Source organism: Phocoena phocoena, chromosome 20, assembly GCF_963924675.1.
Source record: "Phocoena phocoena chromosome 20, mPhoPho1.1, whole genome shotgun sequence".
Taxonomy (NCBI): domain Eukaryota; kingdom Metazoa; phylum Chordata; class Mammalia; order Artiodactyla; family Phocoenidae; genus Phocoena; species Phocoena phocoena.
In genome coordinates this window covers 12,137,741-12,164,631 of record NC_089238.1, presented here as the reverse complement: position 1 = coordinate 12,164,631, position 26,891 = coordinate 12,137,741, and the positions used below count along the sequence as shown (strand labels likewise).

Genomic DNA, 26,891 nt, shown 5'->3' with positions numbered 1-26,891 from the left:
TCTCCTAGAAACTGTTACCCAAATCCAGATGGAGAGTCTAAAAGGAATTGCGAGGGCATTGAGAGAAATTTGGCTGTGGGGCAGATAGAAATTAGGCAGCAGGCCTCTGACAGAAATCACATGATCTTCCTCGAAGAAATTTGGTGGGTTTGGATTTAATGAACGGAAATCAGAGCTAATGGGAATCAGGCAGTGGGTCTGATAGGAATTAGGAGGTGGATCTGAGACATCAGATGGAAATGAAGCTGTGGGCCTAATAGGACTCAAGCAGTAGAACCGAAGGAAATTGGGTTGCAGGTCTAATGGAAGGTAGGAATCGGACAATTATTGTATATGCATCGTACAGATGACTGTTAGAAATCAGGCAGAGAGACTGATAGTGACTACATGGTGGGTCTGATACAAGTATGGTGGTCCCGCCGAAAGAAATCAGGTGGTTGAGCTCATGGAGAGTGAGCAGTGGGTCTAACACACACAGCAGAACCAACGGAAATTGGGCAGGAGACCTGATAGTAATTGGATAGTGATTCTGAAGGAAATTGGGTAGTAGGGAGTGGGTCTGAAAAAAAATTGAGTGGAAAATATTGGACAGCATGTCTAATAGATGTCAGGGTGGAGGAAGGGTTTCCTGAAAGAAACAAGATAGAGGTGGGCCTGAAAAAATGAGGTGGCAGACCCAATAGAAATAGAGCTCTCAGACTAAAAGAAATCAGATAGTAGACTGAAAGAAACCTGATGGTAGGTGTAAAAGAAGTCAGAACGCAGGTAAGTCAAAGAAACATCAGGCAGCAGACATGAGAGAAATACGGTAGTGGGTTTAAAAGAAGTCAGAAAGTGGGAAAGTCAAGAAGAAATCAGGCAGCGGATAGGAATGAAACCCAGTTGGAATCTCAAGGGTGCAGGCTCCTTACTTCTTTAGGCTCTGCACCCAGCCAGCAGATGGGGGAAAGAGAGGGTGGAGCCTGGACCCCGTGGAGGGCCGGTGCTCGACCTGGCATGCCCCTCAGGTACGGCAGCTCCAGGAGGGGGCAGCCCAGCTGCGGACGGTGTACGCGGGCGAGTACGCGGAGGCCATCGCCAGCCGGGAGCAGGAGGTGCTGCTGGGCTGGAAGGAGCTGCTGGCAGCCTGCGAGGATGCCCGCCTGCACGTGAGCTCCACGGCCGACGCCCTGCGATTCCACAGCCAGGCCCGTGACCTGCTCTCCTGGATGGATGGCATCGCCGGCCAGATTGGGGCAGCTGACAAGCCCAGGTGCCCCTCATCCCACCTCGGGCTTCTTACCTGCCTTTGGGCAGCAACCCCCAGCCCATCAGCAGTCCCCTTCCCATAAAAAAAAAAATCACAATAGCCAATACCTGTGTAGCACCTCTGCCTACCATGCACTGTTCTACATGCTTCTTGTGTTTTAAGACCCCTTGTCAGGCCAGGCATTGGGGCTCAGGGCACAGTGCATCCTCCTGCCTTTGTGGAGGGGTCGAAGCATGGGATGGGCTGACTCAAGATAGGGACAGGGAGGTGTACTGGAGGCTTAACCTAGTAGGCACTGATTTATTGCTCACATAACAGTTCGATATAAGTATCCAGCAGAAGCCTGTCCCACGGTGATTGGGAGCCAGTGTTCTTCCATCATCAGCCCTGGGGTGATTTGCTGGACCTTCTGCATCCAGCTACAGATGAGAAAAAGAAAGCGGGAGGATACCGTGGGAGCTTTTAGGGATTAAACCTGCACTCACGTTCTGTTGGCTCAGTGGTCCCAACCTATCTGCCAGGGAGGCTCGGAAATGTTAGCCCAGCAGTGTGTCCAGGGAAACAAGGGCCTGGAGAGTGGTGGATACACAACATTGTTTTTGTGAACTGTGGGCCCTTGAGCCTGCATTCGTTTACTCAGCAAATATTTATTGATGCCTACTGTATGCCAGATGGTGAGCAAGGTCCAGCCCCTGCCCTGATGCAGCTTACATTCTGAGGGAGGAAGCAGGCAACAGATAAGTAAATAAACAAACACGTAATGTTATTTCAGAGAGTAATAAAAGAAAAATGGAGCAAGGTAAGGGGACCTAAGTGAAGTGATCGTGAGTTGGGTAAAGTTCTGGGGGGAAGGGTCTTCCAGGTGGAGGGATCAGCAAGTGCAAAGGCCCTGAAGTAGGCTGTCGTTAAACATGTTTCAGCAAAGGCTAGGTGGTCCTTGTGGCTGGATGGAGTGAGGGGGGAGAGTGGGGAATGGTAGGAAATGACGTCAGAGGGGCAATAGGGCATGGTGAGGAGTTTCCCTTTGCTTGGAGTGAGATGGGAGCCATGGGGGAGCTTAAGGCAGGGGAATGATGTGATATGATATACATTTGAGAAAGATCACTCCAGGTACCTGTGACAGATAGATGATGGAGAGCCAGGGTGGAAGCAGGTAGGCCAGTCAGGAGGCTGCCGCCATCATCCAAGTGAGAGGTGATGTTGGCTTGGCCCAGTGTGGCCGTTGAAGAAATGTGGCAGCATGATTGATTTTAGGAATTGAAAAAATCTTTTCATTATGGAAAATTTCAACTCTACACAGATGTAGCAGTAACACATAGGGAACCCACGTGTGTACAGTGAACACCTGGCCCATCTTCATCTATACACTCCCCCACGTCCCCTCCACCCCTGACAGAGTTATTTTAAAACAAATCTCAGATTTCACATCATTTCACAGAGTATGTTTTCTCAAGTTATAAATGTCCAGTCTTGACTGATGGATTAGCTTAAGGGGCTGAGGGAAAAAGAGGAGTCCCGGATGAATGATGGGTGAACTTACTGAGGTAGACATTTTCGGGGAGGGCACATTTGGGAGATAGGGGAGAATCAGGGAGATTGTTCGAGGCATACTAAGTCTTAGGTAGGAATCATTACGATGTGGGACCATCAGAAATAAATTTGGACATATTAAGTCTTTTTTTTTTTTTTCCTGCATCGTGTGGCTTGTGGGATCCTAGTTCCCTAACCAGGGATCGAACCCAGGCCCTCAGCAGTGAAAGCGTGGAGTCCTAACCACTGGACCACCAGAGAAGTCCCTGGATATACTAAGACTTATAAAGCTACACTTGTTGACTGACAGAACCTTCAGAATTTTGGAATTTGCTTTGACCGTATAACAGCTTAGAACGGCACTGTCCAATAGTTATACAATGCAGGCCACAGATGTGAGCCACATATATAACTTAAGATTTTCTTGGGCTTCCCTGGTGGCGCAGTGGTTGAGAGTCCGCCTGCCGATGCGGGTGACACGGGTTCGTGCCCCGGTCCGGGAGGATCCCACATGCCGCGGAGCGGCTGGGCCCGTGAGCCATGGCCGCTGGGCCTGCGTGTCCGGAGCCTGCGCTCCGCAACGGGAGAGGCCGCAGCGGTGAGAGGCCCGCGTACCGCAAAAAAAAAAAAAAAAAAAAAAGATTTTCTTGTAACCACATTAGAAAAAGTAAAGAGAAGTGGTTACCATATGGGACAGCACAGACTTAGGTTAGAATCTTTGGCTAGTGGAAGCTTCAGAAGTATAGCTTTAGAAAATTAGAAAAATTGGATCTTGAAATTTTAGGTTGGAATCACCAAAGTGGGACATTTTAGCCCTCTGGGAAAGTTGGAATCAGTGAAGAAGATTGGCCCTTCAGAACTTGATCATGGGAGGGGGGTGTCCCAAGGTGGTGTGGAATCCCAGCCTCAGGGATTTGGGCTCATCAGGAGCTGCGTACGCGGAGGGGTGGGGGAGGTCGAGGGAGGCGGCCCATGGCTCAGATTCCTACCCACCACCCACTGTAGGGACGTGTCATCGGTGGAGGTGCTCATGAACTACCACCAGGGCCTGAAGACTGAGCTGGAGGCACGGGTGCCCGAGCTGACAGCCTGCCAGGAGCTGGGGCGCTCTCTGCTGCTCAACAAGAGTGCCGTGGCTGATGAGGTGGGAGGGGAGCAGGGGTCTCCCTCTGCCATCTGTGCCCATCGGCGTGGGAGCCACCCCTGACGCCTCTCCCTACCCACCCGCCACTCCCAGATCCAGGCACAGCTGGACAAGCTGGGAACCAGGAAGGAGGAGGTGTCGGACAAGTGGGACCGCCATTGGGAGTGGCTGCAGCAGAGTGAGTGGGGCCCCAGACACACGTGGCTCAAGGACACAGGGATATGCCCCGGCGTGTCAGGAAAAGCCCAGAGGGTGACAGTCATGCTTTGCACACCGCATGGGTCCTCAGCAGCAAACATGAAGGCCTGGGAGGGTGGACAAGGGGGCTGCCCTATCATTGACTCCCTGATGGCAGACACCTAGGGGAGAAGCTGGTGCCCTCGGAAATAGCCCCCGCCTCTCTCCTTCCTGCAGAGCCCAGAGCGGTCAGGGCTAGGAAACCAGAGGGGGTGTGGAAGGCCAAAAAAAATAGCCAGTGCCCCTGTGAAGAGCCCACAGGTGCCCCCAGCACCCTTACCCCAAATGTCTCTCCTCAGTGCTGGAAGTGCACCAGTTTGCCCAGGAGGCAGTGGTGGCTGATGCCTGGCTGACGGCCCAGGAGCCGCTCCTGCAGAGCCGGGAGCTGGGGAGCAGCGTGGACGAGGTGGAGCAGCTTATCCGGCGACACGAGGCCTTCCGCAAAGCGGCTGCGGCCTGGGAAGAAAGGTTCAGCTCTCTACGGCGCCTGACCACGGTCAGCACCCCATTTCCTGCCCCAGCACCCCTCCCACGGCTCCACACCCATCTCTCTGTATGAGACAAACACACGGGCTCAGCGCTGTGTTGAGTGAGAGCCGGGCCACACCCTCATTGGGCTCCCAGTCCTGGGGGGGACGGGGGTGGGGGGAGAGGGTTGAAGGGGGTAGGGGACAGACCTGTCACCTGTCACCAGTGACAGTCCAGGGCTAGGATGGGGGAAGCACAGGGGGACATGAGAGCCCAGAAACACTTGTCTTGGCCTGGGGGAGTCTGATCTGAGACTTGAAAAATGAGGAGAAGAGACCATTGTAATTAAAAGTCTTAAGGTCTGGAAGGAAGGAGGCAATGGGGGGTGGGCAGAAAGGCACCTAGAGAAAGTGATCATTTAGCCAGTTCTTAAAGGAACCCTAGGTGTTTGCAGGAGAAGATAGGAATTAAGCTCCTGGCAGAGACAGGCCTGGACAACCTTGCTTTTCACTAATAACTAATAAACTAGGTGGTGAGGCAGACGACCCAGAGCCACCTTCCCAGGCCCCGACCCCACCCCGCCTTTCCGCCTGAGCCTGGCCCCTCTGTCCCCAGATCGAGAAACTCAAGGCAGAACAGAGCAAGCAGCCACCCACCCCCCTACTGGGGCGCAAGTTCTTTGGAGACCCTACGGAACTGGCGGCCAAGGCTGCGCCCCTGCTGCGACCAGGGGGCTATGAGAGGGGCTTGGAGCCCCTGGCCCGCCGGGCCTCGGACACGCTCTCGGCCGAGGTGCGGACCCGGGTGGGGTACGTGCGCCAGGAGCTTAAGCCGGAGCGCCTCCAGCCGCGCATCGACCGGCTGCCGGAGGTCCCGGCGAGGGTGGAGCCCACGGCCCTGCCGGCTGCACCAGAGGACGCCGCGGAGACCCCTGGGGCCCCCGCGGCAGCGGAGCAGGTCCGGCCGCGGCCAGAGCGCCAGGAGTCCGCTGATCGCGCGGAGGAGCTGCCCAGGAGGCGGCGGCAGGAGCGGCAGGAATCGGCCGAGCAATCTGAGGAGGCTGCGCGGAGGCGGCGGCCAGAGCGGCCGGAGTCAACGGAACATGAGGTGGCACACAGCCTTACCCTGGGCCGCTACGAGCAGATGGAGAGGCGGCGCGAGCGGCGGGAGCGGCGGTTGGAGCGGCAGGAGTCCAGCGAACAGGAGATGCCCACCAGAGGAGACCTGGCCAAGGGGTGAGGCCCCATGTGCCCAGGGAGTGGAGGAAGGGGGACACGGAGAGCTCCTGGAGCCACACAGGCCCAGCGGAGAGGGCTTCCGGGCTCAGAACTGCCTAGAGAGGGAGATACATTTGTGGCACCCATTCTGTAGAGATGTAAACTGAGGCTGGAAGAGGTTGGGAGTCGTTCCCACTATCCCACAGTGGCAGTGGCTTCCTCCAGGTGCAGGTTCTCTGCTACTGAGTTTCTGACCCCTGCATCAAATCCCCTGGATGACCCTGGGCAGGGATTTTATTCTCTCTGCATCTCAGTTTCTCCACTGGGCTAATGGTGGAACCATCACCTCCCTGATTGGAGTTAAGACCCTTTATCACAGTCTCTCTCAACCTCATAAACTGGGTGCTGTAATCATATCCATTTTATGGATGGAGCAACTGAGGCTCACAGAGGGCAAGTCACTCAGCTTGGGTGAAGTATGACTGGAACCCAGGCCTTTCAGAATCCTGAGTGTGTTGTGCACATCACTTCAACCAGCTGTGTCCCCAGAAAGAGGCCTTTGGTCAAATACGTTTCAGTGACAATGACTTCCTGACCCCTTTTAATTTTGTATTTCGTGAACATTGGCTGAGTGCCCACTCTGTGTGTGGTATGTGCTGGGGAGAGCAATGACCCAACCAGCTCCAGCCCTGCTTTCATGGGGCTCACAGTCCAGTGGGGGAAACAGACTTGTCACCAGAGAGTGTGACCCAGAATGATCAGGGCTGGGATGGCGGAAATCCAGGGAGCTTGAAAGCTTAGGGGGTGGGTGGAAAAAGGCAACAGTATGTTCAAAGGCTTGAAGGCACCAGTTTGCATTTTGGTCTCTGTGTTGCTTAAAACTCAAGAGGGGAGAGAGGTTCCATCTTCCATTTGGCAGACATGTGCTGAGCACCTGTGGTGTGTAAGGCAAACATCTGAGACAGGTAGCTGCAGAAGTGGACAGGGACCTGGCATCTCAGGCTAAGAGGTTGAGGCTCCTCTGGCCAGCCAGGCTGGTCTCTGGGAGAAGGCATCCCAGTTCCATTGGGTCTTTCTGTGCCCACCTCCCCACCCCCAGGAAGGCCACCCTGGCTGACATTGTGGAGCAGCTGCAGGAGAAGGAGGCAGGCCCAGGGCTCCCTGTTGGGGTAAGTTGAGCCTCGGTGTGGGTGGGGGTATGGGGGCCCCTCTCCTCAGAACCGGAGTCAGAATCCCAAAAACACCAGTGCTTAGCCCTGCCCCCCTATCCGAACCCTGCACAGGCTCTCAGGGGATGGAGAGGGCTCCCAGATGCCTCCCACAATCTGAAATTTTCTCCCTTAGAAAGATGAGGCCACCGACCTAAGAGACTCCTACCGCCCTACACACACACACACACACACACACACAAAGTAGACTCCAGACTCTTCCCACATCTGTCCTGGACTTTTTCTCTAGCCCAATGGGGGTCTCAAATTTCCTTACTGACAGCCGTATGCACACAGGAGGCCCCAGATTCCTCCTACAAAGATGCTGGGACATCTACCTGCCTGCATCCCCCACCTCCATAGGTCTAACTCCCTTCCCCCTAAGATAGAGAGGGATTCCAAACGTAGGCGTCCTGACAGACCCACTCCCAAGACCGGGGGAGCCCTTAAGAGTTGGGCCTCCAACCCTGAGATCCTCCCATACTCGCCTTCAAGACAGATTGCCCTGCAGACAGATGGGACCCCCAGACCTGTGAGTTCCCCCAGACAGATGGCTCCCACACCCCACTATGGACAGCACCCCTCTTCCCCCTCCCTTCACACAGCCGTCGCTGCCTCAGCCTCGCGAGCTTCCCCCCGGCCGCCTGCCCAACGGGCTTGAGCCGCCCGAGCGGACACCTCGGCCGGACCGGCCGCGGGCGCGGGACCGGCCCAAGCCGCGACGGCGGCCGCGGCCCCGAGAGGGTGGTGAGGGCGGGGGAAGCCGGCGCTCGCGGTCCGCCCCGGCCCAGGGCAGCTCCGCCCCCGCGCCTCCGCCACCGCCCACTCATACAGTGCAGCACGAGGGCTTCCTGCTGCGCAAGCGCGAGCTCGACGCTAACCGCAAGTCGTCCAACCGGTGAGCGTGTGGGCGGGGCTTTGGAAGGCGGGTCCCAAGCTCAGGGTCGAATGAATGAATGAGTGGGTCTGAAGAGGGGGGTGGGGCTAAACTTTAGGGCGCCCAACCCGTGGCGGGGTAGGCGAGGCCTGAAAAGGGGGCCTTAACTTCAAAGAATCAATCAGTGAGCCGGAGGAGCGGGGCTTAAGGTTAGTGCGTCCAATGGGTGAGTGGGTGGAGCTTAGATGGGGGCGGGACCTGAAGAAAAAGTTGTTACTACCCAATCTTATAGCAACCAACCCAAGAGTTAACTAGAGCTGATAGCAAACGGTGTGGGGTCTCGTCTAGAGGGTTCTCAAGGCTCGTGAGGTGGAGCCTGGAGAGGTCCTTCAACCAGTGAGTGGGGTGGGTTCATTTATTTCAATTTCAATTGAGGAAGGGCCTGATAAGGGGCGGATCCCAAACTGAGGGCTGAGGGGTGGGGGGCACCTCATATAGGTTTCCAGATGGGGGCCTAACAGTGATGTGTCTACTCTTGGAGTCCAGCTCCGGATTGTCCAACCCTTTTTTGTCCAACTGAGAGGCAGAATCTGGGGAGAGGTGGAGCCCATAAGGGAAGCGTTGAACAAGCAGAAGGAGTTGGGCAGAACAGATTGAGGTTTTGCCTGTGGAGGTAGTCTTTCCTCCTTGTGCTGAGAGCAAGGTGGGAATAAACAGAGGCACCTGGATGTATTTTGATCGTGGGAGACTTCCTCCTCGGTTGGGGCTTCCGCTGAATGGGGAGACAAGAATTCCTCACTCCAGACAGTAGACCAATAGACTAATAGATGTCCCTTCAGGGAATTCGGGGTTCGGGGTGGGGGTGGTGGAGGAGTGGCGAGGAACATGCCCAAACAGAGGCCTGTGGAGGAGACAGCTTAAGTGTTGCCTTCAGGAAATTCAGTGTGGGAGGGGATAAGGAAGGCCAACCCCAGCAGGGGCCAGCCTGGACAAAAGCTTGGTACCCAGAGACTTAGACCCTCCTCTCAGCTCAGCAACTGCTATAAGGAGGAGCACTCCAGGTGTATGGCCCAACTAGGGCAAAGGTCCCCAGGGAGGAAGGTTCAAGCATATTCAGCCCATGAAGGGTATTAATGAAGAGTACTCAGGCAGAGTGCTGCGACTCTGCCTTGAGCCCCATGTCGTCACCCCAGGTCGTGGGTGAGCCTGTACTGCGTGCTCAGCAAGGGGGAGCTGGGCTTCTACAAGGACGCCAAGGGCCCAGCATCGGGGGGCACGCATGGCGGGGAGCCACTGCTCAGCCTGCACAAGGCCACCAGCGAGGTGGCTAGTGACTACAAGAAAAAGAAGCACGTCTTCAAGCTCCAGTGAGCCCCCTCAATGGGCAAGAGGGAGGGTCCAAGACCCACCTTCCCCCTCCCAGCAATACCCTGCTTCCCTGGAGGACGGTTGGTGGATGGGTGGGCTGGGCCTCTGCCTCAGAGCCCCTAGATCCTGTGTCCTCTCCCACAGAACCCAGGACGGCAGTGAGTTTTTGCTCCAGGCTAAAGATGAGGTGAGATCTGTTCCTTTCTCTCCCCTATTCGACCTCAGGAACCATCTGGCTGGCTGACTCCTGGCCTAGAGTGATGGGGCTGTGAAGAGGAGAAGCACAAGCCAGAGTTACCAGGGCTGAACTGGGAAAGCCCATGGGCAATGAGAAACCAGAAGAAGTTTCTAATCTAGCTGGGGGGAGTGGAAGATCAGGGGCTGGCCTGGAGGCCCCAGGACAACGTCCAACCTCCTTGCCTTGGCCTCTGAGATGAAACTGGAAAGTTGGGAGGGAGTTAGCTTAAAAAAAAAAAAAAAAGATGAACTACAAGTGCAAAGAACCAGAAGTACAGAATCGCAAAGGGTTAACTGTGCTGGAGGAGAGAGTTCAAGGAGGAAAGTTCTCAGAAAGGTTCCCAGGGGCTGGATCTCTAAGGACACCGTGGGTCATTCGGAGGCTGGAGTTTATTCTAAGGGCACTAGGGAGCCATGGCAGAGTTTTGAGCAAGGGAGGGTTACAGTGATGCATAAGAAAGATCCATTTGGTTACCATGTGCAGGGTAGAATGGAGAGGGTGAGAGTGGAGGTGTGGAGCACAGGAGGTGGCCAGGGCAGGAACCCAAGTGGGAGACCACAAGGCTGGATTAGGGCAGGCCTGTGGGGAGAGGAGGAGGAGGTGGGTGAGAGACAAGAATGTGAGTGGACCTTGGGACTGGGGCTAAGGGGAGAGGTCAGGGGAGGAGGAGCAGGCATGGAGGTGGTTTGAAGAGATGCTGAAAATAGTAACACTTGTTACCTCATTCATCATCACAAGAGGCTATGAAGTAGGCCTTTCTTCCCTCCATGCCTCTTTTCCTTATCTTTAAAATGGAGATAAAAATAGTTTCCCATCATAGGATTATTGTGAGAATTAAATAAGTTGATACAGGTAGAGCACTTACAGGGCCTGCAAAATTACAGTGTTTGTGTCTGCTGACATTATTGCTTCCTGTTGTTTATCTCTATAGTGGGAGTTAGACATAATCCAAATGCATAGGATTAAGTGAATTAATCCACAAAAGTGCTTAGAACAGAGCTAGGCACCAAATAAGTGCTATGTAACTATTTACATCATCATCATCATTACTGTTATTGTTAGTATTATCCATTTAATAGATGAGGAAACTTAGGTTCAGAGTGGGCAGCCTGATTCTAGATTCATCGGTCTCCTCTCTTCCGAATATAGACTGTGTCCTGTTTCTCTCTCCAGGAGGAGATGAACGGCTGGCTGGAGGCTGTGGCCGCCTCGGTGGGGGAACACGCCGAGATCGCCCGCTGGGGCCAGCCACAACCCACCACGTCGTCCACAGACGAGGGCAATCCCAAGCGGGAGGCGGGGGAGCGCAGGGCCAGCGGGCGCCGGAAGTGACTTCCCACCCGCAGGGCCTGACTCACCTCCCCGCCCCTCCTCCCCGCACTGTGGGCACAAAGACACTTTCTCTTCCGCAGGGGCTGGAGGCCCTAGTCCCACCAACACTGCGGACGCGCCCTGACCGGCACCGGAAAGGAGGGGACTTCTCCTGCACCCAAAGAAGTGGTGGGGAGATTGCTGCCCCTATAGCCATATCTCGGCCCCTTCCCGCTCGCCACCTCCACCCCAGGTGCTGGGGCTCCATTATTTTTATGCAATAACTGAGCTTGTGGGGGGGGCGGGTAAGGGGCCAGTTGAACCAAGCTCCCTGCCCGAATGCCCAGATCCAGCCCCAAGAAGCTGGGGTGGTAGGGGCGATAATTCCCGCCCTAGGGATGGGCATGGGGGCGCTGGTGAGGTCCCCTGGACCATCCAGGGTGCTAGGGGGTGGGGAGGGGACGCCCCCCTCCCCGCCTTTACCTCACTTCCAATGCTGCCTTGATCTCTGTCTGGGAAGGGGGAGTGAAGGGGCCCTAGCCCCCGAACTCCGCCGTCTCAGAGCCATGCGGTTAATTCCTGACTTAGTTTATTTTTGCAAAACGTCGACCTCCTCCTCCCCCCGCCCCGCATCCGCGAAGGCTTTTAATGGGAGGGGCGTCAGAGCTCAAAACTGTCTTCCTCTCTCCTCCCCCCTCCAGCTGTAAAGGCCACTTCGGGAGGGGAGGGGCGAGGGGAAGCCCTCCCCCTGCATGCTTCTGGCTGGAGCACTTCCCTGGGGAGTGGGGGAACCGGGTTGTGGGCAGCCCCCATGGCCACCTGGAGAAGCCGCTGGGACCCAGGGGTGTGGGGGCGTGTGGCAGGCGCGCACTCTGTGTACCTATAATAAATCCTTTGGCTTTGACGGTCTGTGCTGGTTTTTTCGCGTTTCATGGGCTGCGCCCAGGAGGACTGGGTGGGGCGAGGGGAAGAAACTGTCTTGCGGAGAACATTTAGATGTCCCTCTTGGTGTGGACTAATTTCGAGGTCTAAACACGTGTCCCCGACGAATCACCTAGATGCCATTCCTAAACCGGGAACCCCAGAGGGATGGAGGAACGTTTTGCTATCCGTGGTAACTAAACTTCCCCAAAGGAGCCGTTCGGTCCGTCCCGTCCAGGACAGGAAAGGCGGGACCCTTTAAGGAGGCGGAGAAATTAACTGCGACGGGTGAGCGCTTTACCCAATCGCCGGTGGCTCCGGGAGTCTCCTGCCCAATGAGCACCCGGTGGGGGCGGGGCGGGATGCACACCCGGAAGCGGGTGCAGGCTGGCCGGCTAACCCGGGGGCCATGGCAGCCGCGGCCCCTGCAGCAGACGGGGTCCCAGGTCGGGGACCTCCCGGGGAGGTGATTCATCTGAACGTGGGAGGCAAAAGGTGAGTGTAGGAGTTTCCTGAGGCGCTACTCTCAAGAGCGGGGAACGAGGTGGGAGTACCCGCCTCTACCGGGGGAATTCCTGTCCATCAGGGATTGCTCCGCCCCCTGCTGGAGGTGGGGAGCCTGGATGGGTGCTGGGGGAAGGAAGGGAACTTACCGGGTTGAGATTGGGGGGCCCCATTCCTCATCCTCCCTCCATCATCTCGCGTCCGCTCACGGTCCCCGCACAGATTCAGTACCTCTCGCCAGACTCTCACCTGGATCCCAGACTCCTTCTTCTCCAGGTGATTGGGAGAGCGAGTTTGGGGTGGGGGGGCGGGAGGAGAGGGTATGGGGAGACCTAATCTCCCCCTCACACACACACCCCGGCCCGTGACACCTGCTCTGCGTCCCCTCCCTGCAGTCTTCTGAGTGGACGCATCTCAACACTGAAAGATGAGACCGGAGCCGTGAGTAGAGCAAGAGCTGATATGGGGCGGCCGGTAGGAGGAGGGACAGGATCCGCACTCAGCCCGGCTCTTTGCCCTATCTGTCCTCTGCCTCCCTTCCCCGCAGATCTTCATCGACAGGGACCCCACCGTCTTCGCCCCTATCCTCAACTTCCTGCGCACCAAAGAGTTGGACCCCAGGTTGGCATGGAAGATAAAGGGGAGTCCCCCACCGTCTTCACCGCCCCCCCCGGAAGTCTCTTCTTCCCCTCAGAATGTTCACTTAAGCTCCTTGATCATATTTAAATTATGCGTCCTTAGAATTCTCCCCCACAAAACACACACGCACACATACACACACATTTTCACCTTAGAATCTTGATCCAATCAAAATTTTCTACCTCTTGAGATTCTCTGTGCAGTTTTGAAAACTTCGTCCTCAGCATTCTCTGTCCACTCCCACTCCCCAGACCCTGACCCCTAGTCAATTCTACTACCCAGGGGTATCCACGGTTCCAGCCTCCTCCACGAAGCCCAGTTCTATGGACTCACTCCTCTGGGTAAGTGGGGCCCCCTTTAACATCCTCATCCCATAGAAAACTAGCTCACTAGTGATGCTCCCCCTTTCCCCTCCCTCCTGAAAGAAGGTTGGATTAGAGCTGAGAGCCCTGGGTTTGGTCCTGGGTCTCAGGAGGGTGGTGATATTCTGTGGAGAAAGAGATGGGGGAGGGGGAAAGGGATCTGCCTCAGTGTTCTCCAAGTCCCAGCCTTTGAGTCCTTCCGTCTTAGTTCGTCGTCTGCAGCTTCGGGAAGAGTTGGATCGCTCTTCTTGCGGAAACGTCCTCTTCAATGGTTACCTGCCTCCACCAGGTGGGAACTACTAAGGAATGGAGGGGGGGCTAAAGACTACATTTCCCATAAGGCTGCAGCTCTTGGTTGCCTGAGCTGTGGGCCCTGAGACACTATGGGAGTTGTAGTTCTATATCAGATGCTTGGACTGATGCTTGGAAAGGAAGTAAGAAACAGCGTTTCCCATGAGGCAATGGGCCAAGCTAGTCCCCCGGAGGCTCAGAAGCTTACCCTAGAGCCCAATGGGAGTTGTAGTCCAGGTTTGATTTCCTTGTAGGGAGGCTTAGGGAGAACTGGTGTCCTTTGCATGGAGGGGAGAAATGTTAAAGGAGAGTTATTGACTATAATCTCCATGGAGCAGCCAGCCCACTGGCCATGGAAAATATGCACCCGTGGTTATTGGGAACTGTAATCTACTAGACTTTGCTGATAGGTAGAAGGAATAGAGTGGGGAAATTCAGTTTATGGCTTTATTTCCCTAACCTCAGTCAAGACCTACTACCTTCATGAAGTTTGTCAAATATGAAGACGCATTGTTCTCTTAACTTAGTTTGACCCTGTTTTTTTTTTAATTGTTTTAAATAGAAGCTTTTTGTCACTACCTTCATGCCATAAATAAGTAGACGTGAAATAAACCCCAAACATAACAGTGTAATTAAACTCTGGGTAGATACTGTTGTCTGCCAATGAGACAGGCTTCCATTTCTTGAAAGGAAAGATTGCCAAATATTGAAGAGCTATTAATATCGTGGCAGCCCCAAACTGATTCTTTATTTGTGATGGGCTCAAAGGAACTGAAAAGGGAGCAGCTCGCTGTGTGATTCAGTCTCATTTAACGCCATGTCCCTGCACCACCGAAAATCTTTTCTCTAGGAGACGATGCTACCCATGTGGCAAAATCAGCATCTGGCACACTTTAAGTGCTTGCTACGTGACAATTATTACAATGATTGTCACTCTACCCCTTCTCCCTGCCACAGTGTTCCCGCTGAAGCGGCGGAACAGGCATAGCCTGGTGGGGCCCCAGCAAGCAGGGGGACGCCCAGCCCCTGTTCGAAGGAGCAACACGATGCCCCCCAACCTGGGCAACGCAGGGCTGCTGGGCCGAATGCTAGATGAGAAAGCCCCTCCCTCCCCATCAGGTACATTTCTGTCTCTTGGGAGATTGGGGCAGCCAGTGGGCCCCTGTGACCCTGCCCTGATCCCTGCCTTTCCCCGCAAGGGCTACCAGAGGAGCCGGGAATGGTGCGCCTGGTGTGTGGACACCACAACTGGATCGCCGTGGCCTATACCCAGTTTCTTGTCTGCTATAGGTGCTCAGGGAGGGTGGTGGGAGGACACCTTAAGCCCTGTTGATGGGGAGGGCTCAGGGTGAGGGTTCACGATGTCCCTCAATCTTCCAGGCTGAAGGAAGCCTCTGGCTGGCAGCTGGTGTTTTCCAGTCCCCGCCTGGACTGGCCCATTGAGCGACTGGCACTCACAGCCCGGGTGCTCAGTGGGGCCCTGGGTGAGCATGACAAGATGGTGGCAGCAGCCACGGGCAGCGAGATTCTGCTGTGGGCTCTGCAGGCAGAAGGCGGAGGCTCTGAGATAGGTATGGCACCAGGCTTTTTCCAGAACCCTTTTGCCCTTTAGAATTCTACTCCAACTTGTGGCCTGTTAAAACAGCCCACGTGCCACCATTCTCTGCGTTATTAGGATGCTCCAGCCCTTTAGAATTCCGTATCCTGTTAGCATTCCTTGGTTTGGTAGAAAAATCCACCCACATACAATTCTCTCCTCCATCAGAATTCACTGCCCTGTTAGATCTCTTTGCTTGGGTAGAATTCTCCCTGCCAGTGAAATCCCAGACCTGTTAGAATCTGTTCCCATTAGAAATCTGACTCCTTAGACTAATCTGTTCGCTAACAAATCTTAATCCTCGTGAGAATCCCCTACCACCCATAGAGTTTTTTGCCTTTGTTGAAAATCTTAGCTGCGTTAGAGTCCCACGCCCTGCTAGAGTCCCTCGCCGCAGCAGGAATCTGGCCCGTTGTAATCCGCTGTAATTCCTGCTGGAATCCTCTAACCTGTAAAGATTCTATGACCAAGTTGAATCCTCTGGCCCTTGGAGTTCTTCCTGCCACCCCTCTTCTCCCCCGTGAAAGGGGGTCCTGGCTCAGCCTTCCTCACCCTGTGCAGGAGTGTTCCATCTGGGCGTGCCTGTGGAGGCCTTATTCTTTGTCGGGAACCAGCTCATCGCCACAAGCCACACAGGGCGCATCGGGGTGTGGAATGCCGTCACCAAGCACTGGCAGGTCAGGGCACTGGCCAGCCTGGCTGCCTCTTTCTCGGGTGCCCAGACCAGTCAGACCCAGGGAGGGGTTCCTTTCTGCCCCACCCGACCTGGAGAGAACCAGGGGACCCAGCAGTGGGCCAGATCCAGTGGTGGGGTAGGATGGGGTATGATAAAGGCCAAAGGAGGATCCAGGAGGCCTTCGTGGCTGATGTGAAGGATGGTGGGTTTGGAAAGGAAGAGAGGGTTCTCCAGACACTGGGTGGGAGACCGGGTGAGGGGAGATGGTAGAGGAGGCGGAAACCCAGAGACAGACGTGCAAACGTCCATCATTCTCTCTGCACTCGCCCCAAGCTCTGTCCAACATGTAAAACAGAAAATACACCCACAGCGTCGTTTTCTAAAGTGTGAGCGTTTGGCTGAGAGAGACAGACAAACAGAGAAAGGACAGAGAAAGAAACAGAGATGGAGAGAAACAGACAAATAGAAACAGGAGGTCAGAGGTGCCAGAGAGACAGAAAGAGGGTGGGTGGAGAGAAACCAGGACTAAATGACTGTAGTAGATGAAGGGACACAGAGAGAAAGAGGGAGATGAGTAAAGAAATGTCAGAAATACAGAGTCAAGGAGAGGCCACGAGACAGAAGCGCCAACCAAGAGCCATTCAGAGACAGACGCCGATGATGCAGGCCTGGAGCAGGCAAGGCTGGGGAGGAGTGGGCCTAGAAACTGGTGGGAGGGTGCTGGAGCAGGGAGGCATGGGCATGCCAGGGGGCTCACTGCAGAGGCAAAGGCAGGAAGGGATGGCACCATGGCCACAGCCCACCCCGCCCCACCCCCAGGTCCAGGAGGTGCAGCCCATCACCAGTTACGATGCTGCAGGCTCCTTCCTCCTCCTGGGCTGCAACAACGGCTCCATCTACTACGTGGGTGAGCAGCAGCTGGCACTCCAGCTGCCTGAGAACCTCCCCTGAGAGGTGGGAGAGGAGGGGAAAGGCTGGGGTACCTTGAACAAACCCACTCTATCCTCCCTGTTCACCCCAGATGTGCAGAAATTCCCCCTGCGCATGAAGGACAATGACCTCCTTGTCAGCGAGCTCTACCGGGACCCAGCGGAGGATGGAGTCACAGCCCTGAGTGTCTACCTCACCCCAAAGACCAGTAAGCTATAGCTCAGCTCCCTGCCCTGCCATCAGCAGCCAGCCCCGACCGCAGCCCGGAGCTGTCTCCCCATCACTTGTGTAGCATGACCCAGTGAGATTTATGGAGAAGCAGACAGATTCAACTCATACAGTCATTCAACAAACAGTTACTGAGCACCACTTACATATAGGCACTGTTCTAGGTGCTCCGCCATGGCAGGCCTCTTCACCAGGGGCAAAATTGACCTCTAGTTGTTGATCTTGGTGTTTCTTTCCCATATCTGTGATTAGGGCGTGATGCTTGCACGCTCCTGAAACAAAGAGGATGCATGTCTTGGGAATTCCCAGGTGGTCCAGTGGTTAGGACTCCAGGTTCTCACTACTGAGGAGGGCCCAGGTTCGATTCCTAGTCGGAAACTAAAATCCCATAAGCTGTGTAGCGTGGCCAAACCCACACACACACACCAAAACAGCAACAGCAACAACAACAAATGAAAACCCCAAACAAACAAAATCAAAGAAACATAAACAGTCAAACAGAAAGAGGATGCATGTGTTACAGTGGATGAAGCTGAGTTCTCTCACTTGAGACAGTCTTTGTGTTTTGTTTTCTTGATTGCAAATGCAGAGAAATAGTTTTTTTGTTTGTTTTTACTGAGATATAATTCCCATACCATAAAATTCACAACTGAGTAATTTTAGTAGATTCACAAAGTTGTGCCGCCATCACCACTATCTAATTCCAGAACGTTTTTATCACCCCCAGAACAACCCATGCTTGTTAGCGGTCACACCCCAGTCCTCCCTCCTGACAGCCCCTGGACACCTCTAATCCACTTTCTGTCTCTGTGGATTTGCCTGTTCTAGACATTTAATGTAAATGGAATCATGCAGTACGTGGCTTTTTGTGTCTGACTTTTTTCACTTTGGTTAACGATTCATTTTTTTTTTAATGGTTAGTGCTTTTTTGGAGCTTAAGATCTCTTACCCTACCCCCAGGTTGTGAAGATTTTTCCCTATGTTTTCTTCTAGAAGCTTTGCAGTTTTAGCTTTTACACGTAGCTTTCTGTTCCATTTCAAATTAACTTTTAGGTATGGTGTGAGGTAGGGGTCACAGTGCATTTTTTTCTAGCAGGCGTAAATTAATAATAAACTTAACTTCACAGCATGTCATCACATAAGGCCCCTTTCTTTTTTTAAACTGTATTTAGTTATTTATTTGGCCACACTGTGTGGCTTGTGGGATCTTAGTTCCCTGACCAGGGATTGAGCCCAGGCCCTTGGCAGTGAGAGCGCGGAGCCCCAACCACTGGACTGCCAGGGAATTCCTAAGGCCCCTTTTTTATGTCATTGATTTACTCCTTTCCTCCCCATCCCCGTCCTCTCCACGTGCCACTATTCTGTCACGTTTAGCATTTATATTTTCATTTGTTTGTGTCCTTACAAAATGGGTATTATGGACATGTTTTTGAATTTGCATAAATGGTATGGGGTATATAACTCAGTTTATATATCTTACTTTTGTCCATCCTGCCCTAGGTTAAATATCCATCCATGTTGCTGTTCATAACCTGAATCCATTGCTTCTAACTCCTGCATAAAATATTAAAACCACATTTTACCCACATTCCTTAAGATGGTCCATTAAGTTTATGACGTTACAACATACCTTTCCCCTGTGGAAATTTGGCAAGGTTGGGGAGTTCCTCAGGCACGCTGTGTCGAGTTTCATTTTCTTGCCTTGCTGTCTGTCTGGTTTTGTTTGTTTGTTTGACCCCACCCCACCATGTGGCTTGCAGGATCTTAGTTCCCTGAAGAGACTGAACCCGGGCCTGTTTGTTTATATGTCCCTTTCTATGTTTCTCTGTCTTTCTCTCGAATTCCATCTCTCTCTCTGTCAGTCTCTGTCTCTGTATCCCTCCCTGTGATTTGTTTCTTGGTTCCCTGTTTCTCTATTTTTCTATCTCTCTTCCCCCTCTTCTCAGCTTTGTCTCTTTTTTTTTTTTTTTTTTTTTTTTTGCGGTACGCCGGCGTCTCACTGTTGTGGCCTCTCCCGTTGCGGAGCGCAGGTCCAGCGGCCATGGCTCACGGGCCCAGCCGCTCCTCAGCATGTGGGATCTTCCCGGACCGGGGCACGAACCCGTGTCCCCTGCATTGGCAGGCGGACTCTCAACCACTGCGCCACCAGGGAAGCCCTCTCTCTGTCTTCTTTAAAATTTTAGTTTATTTTTTATATAGCACGTTCTTATTAGTTATCTATTTTACACACATTAGTGTACATATGTCAATCTGTCTCCCTCTCTGTCTTAATTTCTGTCTCTGGTTTCTCTGCCCCATCCCTCTGTCTCCCATTCCTCCATTTCCCACGTCTCGCCACCTTGTTCTCTCCATCTCTCCCTCTCCCTTTACTTTCTGACTCTGCATCTGTTCTTTGTCTGTTGCCTCTTCTCTCTGCCTTGGTTTCTGTCTCTCTGTGACCCTGTCCCTCTCTTCCTCCTCGGCCCCTCACCAGGTGACAGTGGGAACTGGATTGAGATCGCCTACGGCACGAGCTCAGGGGGTGTGCGTGTCATCGTGCAGCATCCCGAGACTGTGGGCTCGGGGCCTCAGCTCTTTCAGACCTTCACCGTGCACCGCAGCCCTGTCACCAAGATCATGCTGTCAGAGAAGCACCTCATCTCAGGTGAGCCTTGGCCGGCTGCCCCACATGCCCATCTCCCTGCAGGAGGGATGGCTTAGCTGTGAGCACGAAGCCAGGTGGATGAGGGTTTACACTGGGGAGAGACAGTGTGTGGGGAGTGGCCTCTGGAGAATTCCGTGAAGGGGACCAGTCTGTGGGGAGTGGATTTGCCAGGGAGAGGGGAAAATTAATCAATTTAGCAATTGCCAGGCATGGGGGAAACAGTGATAAGACAGGCCAAGTCCCTACCCTCGTGGAGCTGATGCTCTAGCGGGGGCAGCGGACAATAAATCAATAAAAATATAAATCACTATCTGGCAATGGGGATGGGGGCCATGAATAAAAACAAAGCTATGTGAGAGGCCAAGAGAGTGCCAGGATCACTGGAGAGTGCATGGTTCAGGAAGTTCTTCCTGAGGAAGGAGCTCTGAACAGAAATGAGCAGTGCAGGTCAGTGGGGACAAGCATTCCAGGCAGAGGGAACAGGCATTGCAAAGGCTCTGAGGTGGGAGGATGTTTGGTGTGTCTAAGGAAGAGCAGGGGCCCACTGGGCCCAGAGTGGAGTGGGTGAGGAAGAGGGTGGGGGGTGATGGGGTAGGTCAGTGGGACCTTGTAACCCATGGAGAAGACTTTGTCCTTAACCCTGAATGAGATGGCGCCGCGGGAGGTCTCACAGCAGAGGAGGGCTGTGACCTGACACAGGTGTTCACAGGGTCCCTCTGACTGCATGTGGGGACAGGATGGGAGCAGGAAGGCCAAAGAGGGGGCTGCTGCAATGGTCCAGGCAGGAGATGAGATGGACAGGACCAGGGTAGGGGTGGGGTGGGAGCAGTGGGCAGGGAAAAGTGAGATCAGGCCCTGGAATGATTTGGAGGCAGAGCCACCGGGATTGTTAACTATTTGGAGTTCTGGGGAAGAGAGAATTCTCTGAAAGGGAAGCATTCAGAGGGGCCTGAATCCTGACACCTTTGGAAGGAGGTCATCCCGGGGCTCAGGAAGGTCGGGCAGTGGTGATGCCACGGCCGGGCCTGACCTGCTCCTGCCCCCTGGCTCCTCAGTCTGTGCCGACAACAACCATGTGCGGACGTGGTCTGTGACTCGCTTCCGTGGCATGATTTCCACCCAGCCTGGCTCCACCCCGCTCGCTTCATTCAAGATCCTGGCGCTGGAATCGGCCGATGGGCATGGCGGCTGCAGTGCTGGCAATGACATTGGTGCCTCCTAGCCCCGGGTCCCCCACCGCACGGACCCTGCCTGACCTCCATTGGCCTCCACTGATCCCTTTCCTGACCCCTGTAGACCTCTCTTGACCCACCCAGCTGATGGGGTTGACCTACACCCATCAGCACCTGACACCTATTGACCGCCACTTACTCCCAGCCATCCCAGTTGAATTCTGTTACCCCCATTGATTCCTGCTGACCCAGCATCCGCCCCCTGCCCCTGATGTGCCTGAACTGCACTGACTGTTGCTGACATCCAACCCTGTCTGACCTCGCCCCACCCCAGCCACCTGGGGATGGGGACCTGGTCCTGGAGGGGAGGTTCAGCAGTGGGGAAGGAGGCAGAGTCTTGGGATCTGGAGGTCACAGGGACCCCAGCTGGCCCTGACTGCCCCCCTCTACCTGGCCCAGGCCCCTACGGCGAGCGGGACGACCAGCAAGTGTTCATTCAGAAGGTGGTACCAAATGCCAGCCAGCTCTTCGTGCGTCTTTCCTCCACCGGTCAGCGGTGAGGACCATCCCGTCAAACGGAGGGCGGGCAGTCAGAGGAGAAGGCAAGATGCCAGGGAGGTCAGAAGGGCATCCCAGCCAAGGGACACCGCAGGAGCAGAGGCTGGGGAGGAGCACAAGCCTGGTCCTAGATTTGGAGTTTGGGGTATCAAAGGTGTGACATGTGTGGATGGGAGTGAAGCTGGAACGATCCCAGGTGCCCCTGCTGGACCGCAAGCAGAGATCGCCCAGTGTAGTCAGGGCCGGGCTGGGGGCTGGGAGTGTGTGCACAGGCTGGGGGGTGAGGGCCAGGATGGGGGAGGGACGGGAAGCTGTGGGAGCCCAGAGGTGGTGCTTGCTCCAGCCTGGGAAGGGGGCCTGTTGAAGAGGAGTCTCTGAGCAGAGACCTTGAGGATAAATAAGAATGAGCAGAAGAAAGGAGGGAGGGGAAAGTCTGTGCCTGGCTGAAGGGGCAGCATGTGCAAAGGCTGGAACAGCCAGAGAGGATAACCAGGGACCTGCACGTGGTCTCTGGGGGCTGGAGCACCAAGAGGTGAGAAATGGGGCTGCAGAGGGGCGCAGCCTTGCCAATTGTATGGAAGAGCTGAGACTGTCCTGAGTGTCCTGGGGAGCCATGGCTGCTCTGAGGGGGATGGACTGGAGGTTGGAGAGCAGGCTGGGACAGATGCCTGGCCGGAGAGGTCAGGGCTTGATCAGGGCCAGATGGGGAGGGGAGGAGGGGGCCGGCCATGGGGAATGCTGGGAAGTGAGGGAGGCACCCAGGATGAGTCTTGGGCCCTCCCTGAGACAGGAACAGGGAGGGCAACATGTCTGGGGGAGAATCCCATTTGGGCCCCATGGTGAGTGTGTGGGGCTGGGGACATCCAGGAGGCTCCTGGTCCCCACAGGGCTGGAACCCAAGACAGTAGATTTGGGAGGGATGGAGAGGCTTGGGTGCTCATCCGAGAAGCAGGAACTGAAACCATAAGGGCGGTGGGGACTGAGGCCTGGGAGGGGTATAAAGATGAGAAGAGGGACCAGGCCAGGCCCTGGTGTGGCCAAGGTGACCCCTGCCCCTCCCCTCTCAGGGTGTGCTCCGTGCGCTCCGTGGACGGCTCGCCCACCACCGCCTTCACAGTGCTCGAGTGTGAGGGCTCCCGGAGGCTGGGCTCCCGGCCCCGGCGCTACCTGCTCACTGGCCAGGCCAACGGCAGCTTGGCCATGTGGGACCTGACCACCGCCATGGACGGCCTCGGCCAGGCGCCTGGTACTCCCCGCTCCAGTCCCGTCCCAAGCCCCACAGACTCACCCTGCACCCTCTCCACAACCTCCTTCGCCATGAGCTCCCTCCCCAAGCCCTTGCCCTCTGGCCCCTTTCCCTGGCCCCCAACCCCTCCTCGCCCTTGCTTTTTAACCTCTCTTTCTGAGCTTCTGACCCCTGTCCATCGACCTCTGCATCTTTCCTCCTATCCCGACCTCAGTCCTTGCACATGACCTTTGTCTCTTGGCCTGTGCCCTTGTCTTGCCCCTGACGCTGCTTCCTTGCCGCCCCCAGCAGGGGGCCTGACAGAGGAAGAGCTGCTGGAACAGCTGGAGCAGTGCGAACTAGCCCCGCTGGCTTCCTTGAGGGGTGCTCCCCCCAGCCCCTCACCCCGGACCTCTCTCACCAGGTAGGCGTGACTCCACTTCCCCTTCTGAGTAATGAGGCGGAGGGCAGAACATGGTGGCCTGGGGGCAGGGGGGACCCAGCTCCACCCTGATGACCTGCACTGACCCTCATCACCCCCTCAGTCTCCACTCAGCCTTCAGCAGCGCCTCCCTGTCCAGCCGCCGTGGGAGCCCAAGCCCCCCACAGGCTGAGGCCCGGCGCCGCTGGGGAGGCAGCTTCGTGGAACGCTGCCAGGAACTGGTGCGGAGCGGGCCGGAGCCCCGGCGGCCACCGACACCAGCCCCCCGGCCCTCCGCGGGTCTCGGGGCTCCCCTTGCACCCCCCAAGATGAAGCTCACTGAAACTTCCTTCTGAACATGGCTGCCATGGTGCCTTGAGATACCCAGGCCCTGGGGGACTCAGGTGCCTGCCCCGCTTCCTGTCACAGCCCTGGGTTCAGGGCCAGGGCCTCCTTGGAGTGGTTAGTGTTACTAGGCCCCCATCATCTCCCTTTTCTGGAGCCAAAGTCACCCTTCCCTAATAAAGTTCTCACTGCCAACACCTTGGTCACATTCTGAGAGGGTTTGGGCACCCCTAGGGAAAGGGTAAGAGAGCCGTGGTGCCCAACCAGGTCCCTGGCTGTAGATTCAGGAACATCTGTCTCTCCTGGTTTAAGTAAAGAAGGGGAATTGGTTTACACCCTGGCTTCAGGCATGGCTGGATCCAGGGCTCAAACACTCATCCAGAATATCTTTCCATCTTTTGGCTTTGCTCTCCTCTGGGGTCGTTCTCAGTCAGGTTTTCCCCGCTCTGTGCCAGGATAACTCCAGGTAGCTCCTTAGCAACATTTTTCTCTCTAGCAGCAGCAAAATCACAGGACTGATTCTCATTGACTTAAACTGAATCAGATGGCCATTCCTGGACTAATCACGTGCCCTCACGAGCCAGGCAGTGAGGTCAGCCCCGTGTTGACAGAGTGGAGGAAGAGTTCCTGAAAGGTGATTCAGGGTACTATTACCACAAACAGGGATGAATAGGTACAGGATGGCAGAAACACAGATGTCGGCTAGGTGACATTTGTACCCCAAACTTCACCACTGCAAACACTTTGCCCATATCCCTGGCTGCCCAGTCTTTCACCCCTCTCTTGCCCACACCAGGGAGGGTATGTAGAACAGGATCAGCTCACCCCAGCCTGACATCCTTGAGGTTTTTCCCCAGTTAATACCTACCTATGTCAACTCCTCAGGGAAGTTTTCTGCATCTTTTCCTTGGGTCAATAATAGAAGAGAAAGTGGGCCAACTAAGAACAAGGGATTTTAGAACATGCTAATCCTGGAATTCCAGAGTTTCTGGAATGCCAGAACTTCTGTAACATGGGGGAGTGGGGTCTAGAATGTTAGGAAATGTAGAACACAGGAATATTCTAGAGTACTAGTGGATGAGCAGTATTAGGCTTCCTCCCTGCATATCAAAGAATCCAGACTGTAGAAGTTTCTGAAAAAGGACCTGGAAAGTCAATGATTCTAGAACAGAGGAGCTTTCTAGAATGCCTATGAATCTACACCAGTAGGAATATTGCAAGCCAGGCATTCTGGAATGCTGATAATTATAGGAAACAGAAAGGAATCCGGATTGCTAGGAAATCTAGAGCACAGGCATATTCTGGAATGCCAGCCCTTCCCTTCTAGATCACTAGAGGATTTGTTTTCATCCTAAGAAATCCATAATGTCAAGGGGTTCTGGATTGCCAGAGAATCTAGAACATGAGTGGGAGGCCTAAAAGGTGAGTGATTCTAAAACATGAGTGTTCTGGAATGTCTGTGATCTAGAATATGGGGGTATTTTGTAATGCTCACAGAGCTGGATTATTGAGATCGTTTTTTTTTTTCCATGCCAGGGAATCCAGAACACTTGTGTTTCTGGGATGCTAGTGATTCTAGAACTGAGGAAGAGAATGTTAGAAAATCAAGAACCCTAAAAAGATTTGTTTGTTTTTTTAATACCAGGATAAAACCCCGTGTGTGAGCACATACAATGGAGGAAGCTTCTGGAATGCCAGGGCTCTAGAACTCTGATGGATTCTGAAGGGTCGAGATCAGATCAAGATACAGGAGAGACATAGAAGCAACCCTGGAAGATAGTGGCACTGGTAGGGGGGGATTGGGAGCTGGGAACTCCAAATTCTGGGGGGGAGGGGAAGCCAACGCCATCCCCGGAAGTTGCAGTGGTGAGCCAGAGGCTGTTGCCTAGCAACGAGCATTGAAGATGCCCTGGATCCCAAGCAGAAGGGAGAAATTTCGGCGGCGCCCCCAGCAAATGCTCCAGCTACAGGGTAGGAGACGGGGAGGCGGGCAACGGGGGCAGGGACACACTCTCCTGCAGGGTCATGTTAGCAGGGATCGCGGGAGCTACACGAAGACAGGGACACAGGGCATATTCAGTGGGCAGAGCCAGGCACTCCATCACTGAGCTGGGACAACTCACAAATGCCCCTTAGTGGGGCCTGAGTGCCGTCGTTATTGATCCAAGGGGCTGTGAGTCCCTGGACGGTGGGTGGGCCCAGACTTCTGGGTGTCAGTTTTGGGTGTAGGTATGGATTGCTGTAGGTGACGTTAACGGGTGTGAGTGTGGCTGTGTGAATCAGCCCGTGTGCCTCAAGGTAAGGCGGGAGGGTGAAGGGGGTCCCCTGTCCTCCTTGCACATCCCTTGGAAGAAGGAGCAGGAGTTGGGGATGAATTCGAAGCTGAATTGATTGCTGTTCTTAGTCTGGGGTCAGCCGTATGGTATGGTCAGGCCTAGTACCCTGTGTGGGTGGAGGCTGGGGTCTACTCGGGGCGGGGCTAAGGCTACAGAACTGGGAACCTTAAGAATCAAACTGCTTTGAGAGACGGGGTCCCCAGAGGGGGGACAAACGTGAAAGGGGTAGGGTTTGGGATCCTAAGTGTGGGGCCTTGGCCCAATTCTTGTGGGAAAGGTTGTGACCTGAAAGAGAAGGGGTCAACTAGGGGGCAGGCTGTGAAGCTCTGATGCCTTTGGGAGCAGAGAGGCGAGGCTTGTAATTCTGAGGAAAGAGGGTGGGGCCTTGAATTTATAATGAAAGGGCGGGGCGGGGCGGGGCTTGAGACCCTCTGAGTTGGAAGGTTGTGAGCAGGGCTTGGAGCCTAGAACCCACTAAAGCGGGTGCGGGTGGGGACTAAGGCCACTTGTGGCTTGGGGCTCCTAATGGTAGAGGTCCCTAGAAAGAGAGGGGACTGGAATTCTTTAAGGAGAAAGTCTGTAATTCTGGGAGTGGGAAGGGTGCTCTTGGGAGCCTTTAAATATTCAGGCAGGGAGGGGGCTGTGGTACCCTCTAGGGGTGGCGGTGAAGAGGGGTGCAAATAGGAGAGCAGAGCCGGGAGCCCTGTGGGAGTGGAGTCTGTGGGTCAGGGGCGGAGCCTGGGTCCTCTGAGGGGCAGAGGCTACAGCCTTCTGAGGAGCAAGCTATTGTTTGTTGAGCCTGGAACCCCTGAAACACAGGGCTTTGAGAAGGGGCAAATCCTTTGGGAAGGTCTAGAGTGGGCCTGGGATTCTCAGAGGGGCCGGACCTGGAGCTCAGTGCAGGCACTGAGAAGTAGGCACCTGTGGGGTCTTCCAGAATTTACGCCAGTCGAGGAGCAAATTCTGATGGACTTCTCCCAGGACTGTGAACCGAGGGATGAGGTCTTCCAGTGGGAATCTAGTTTAGGGGATTCTGCCCACCGCCTGCGCGTCGACTGGGAGGAGTCCCAGCAACTCCACACTTGAGGCCTCTCCTTTATAACGGGGTTCACTGAGCCAGTACCCACGACAGCACTGAAAATTCCTGATCCCCGAGCCCCATGCCAGGCACCTGTCTATTTAACCCCTCCCCTCT

General features: G+C 54.8%; 2 protein-coding genes across 2 annotated transcripts in view; both read left to right on the top strand.

Annotated features, from left to right (window-relative positions):
• SPTBN4 (spectrin beta, non-erythrocytic 4) overlaps positions 1–11,086 on the top strand; it is a 69,432-nt gene extending 58,346 nt beyond the window's left edge. Inside the window, exons 26-35 of the mRNA XM_065899264.1 lie at positions 1,008–1,252; positions 3,785–3,923; positions 4,017–4,101; positions 4,460–4,656; positions 5,244–5,863; positions 6,945–7,014; positions 7,659–7,951; positions 9,124–9,297; positions 9,443–9,485; positions 10,710–11,086. Of these exons, the coding sequence (XP_065755336.1) occupies positions 1,008–1,252; positions 3,785–3,923; positions 4,017–4,101; positions 4,460–4,656; positions 5,244–5,863; positions 6,945–7,014; positions 7,659–7,951; positions 9,124–9,297; positions 9,443–9,485; positions 10,710–10,868 (2,025 nt within the window). The 3' untranslated portion in view covers positions 10,869–11,086. The remainder of the gene's footprint in view (positions 1–1,007; positions 1,253–3,784; positions 3,924–4,016; positions 4,102–4,459; positions 4,657–5,243; positions 5,864–6,944; positions 7,015–7,658; positions 7,952–9,123; positions 9,298–9,442; positions 9,486–10,709) is intronic.
• A 1,087-nt stretch (positions 11,087–12,173) lies between these two features.
• SHKBP1 (SH3KBP1 binding protein 1) lies at positions 12,174–23,555 on the top strand. The gene is made up of 18 exons (XM_065898559.1): positions 12,174–12,263; positions 12,495–12,548; positions 12,668–12,713; positions 12,820–12,893; positions 13,194–13,252; positions 13,482–13,562; positions 14,522–14,683; positions 14,764–14,854; positions 14,945–15,135; positions 15,723–15,838; positions 16,657–16,744; positions 16,859–16,975; positions 19,469–19,639; positions 20,695–20,850; positions 21,271–21,367; positions 22,437–22,615; positions 22,904–23,018; positions 23,140–23,555. The coding sequence occupies exons 1-18, from the start codon at positions 12,178–12,180 to the stop codon at positions 23,369–23,371; spliced, it is 2,115 nt and encodes a 704-aa protein (XP_065754631.1). The 5' UTR covers positions 12,174–12,177; the 3' UTR covers positions 23,372–23,555.
• The last annotated feature ends 3,336 nt before the right edge of the window (positions 23,556–26,891 follow it).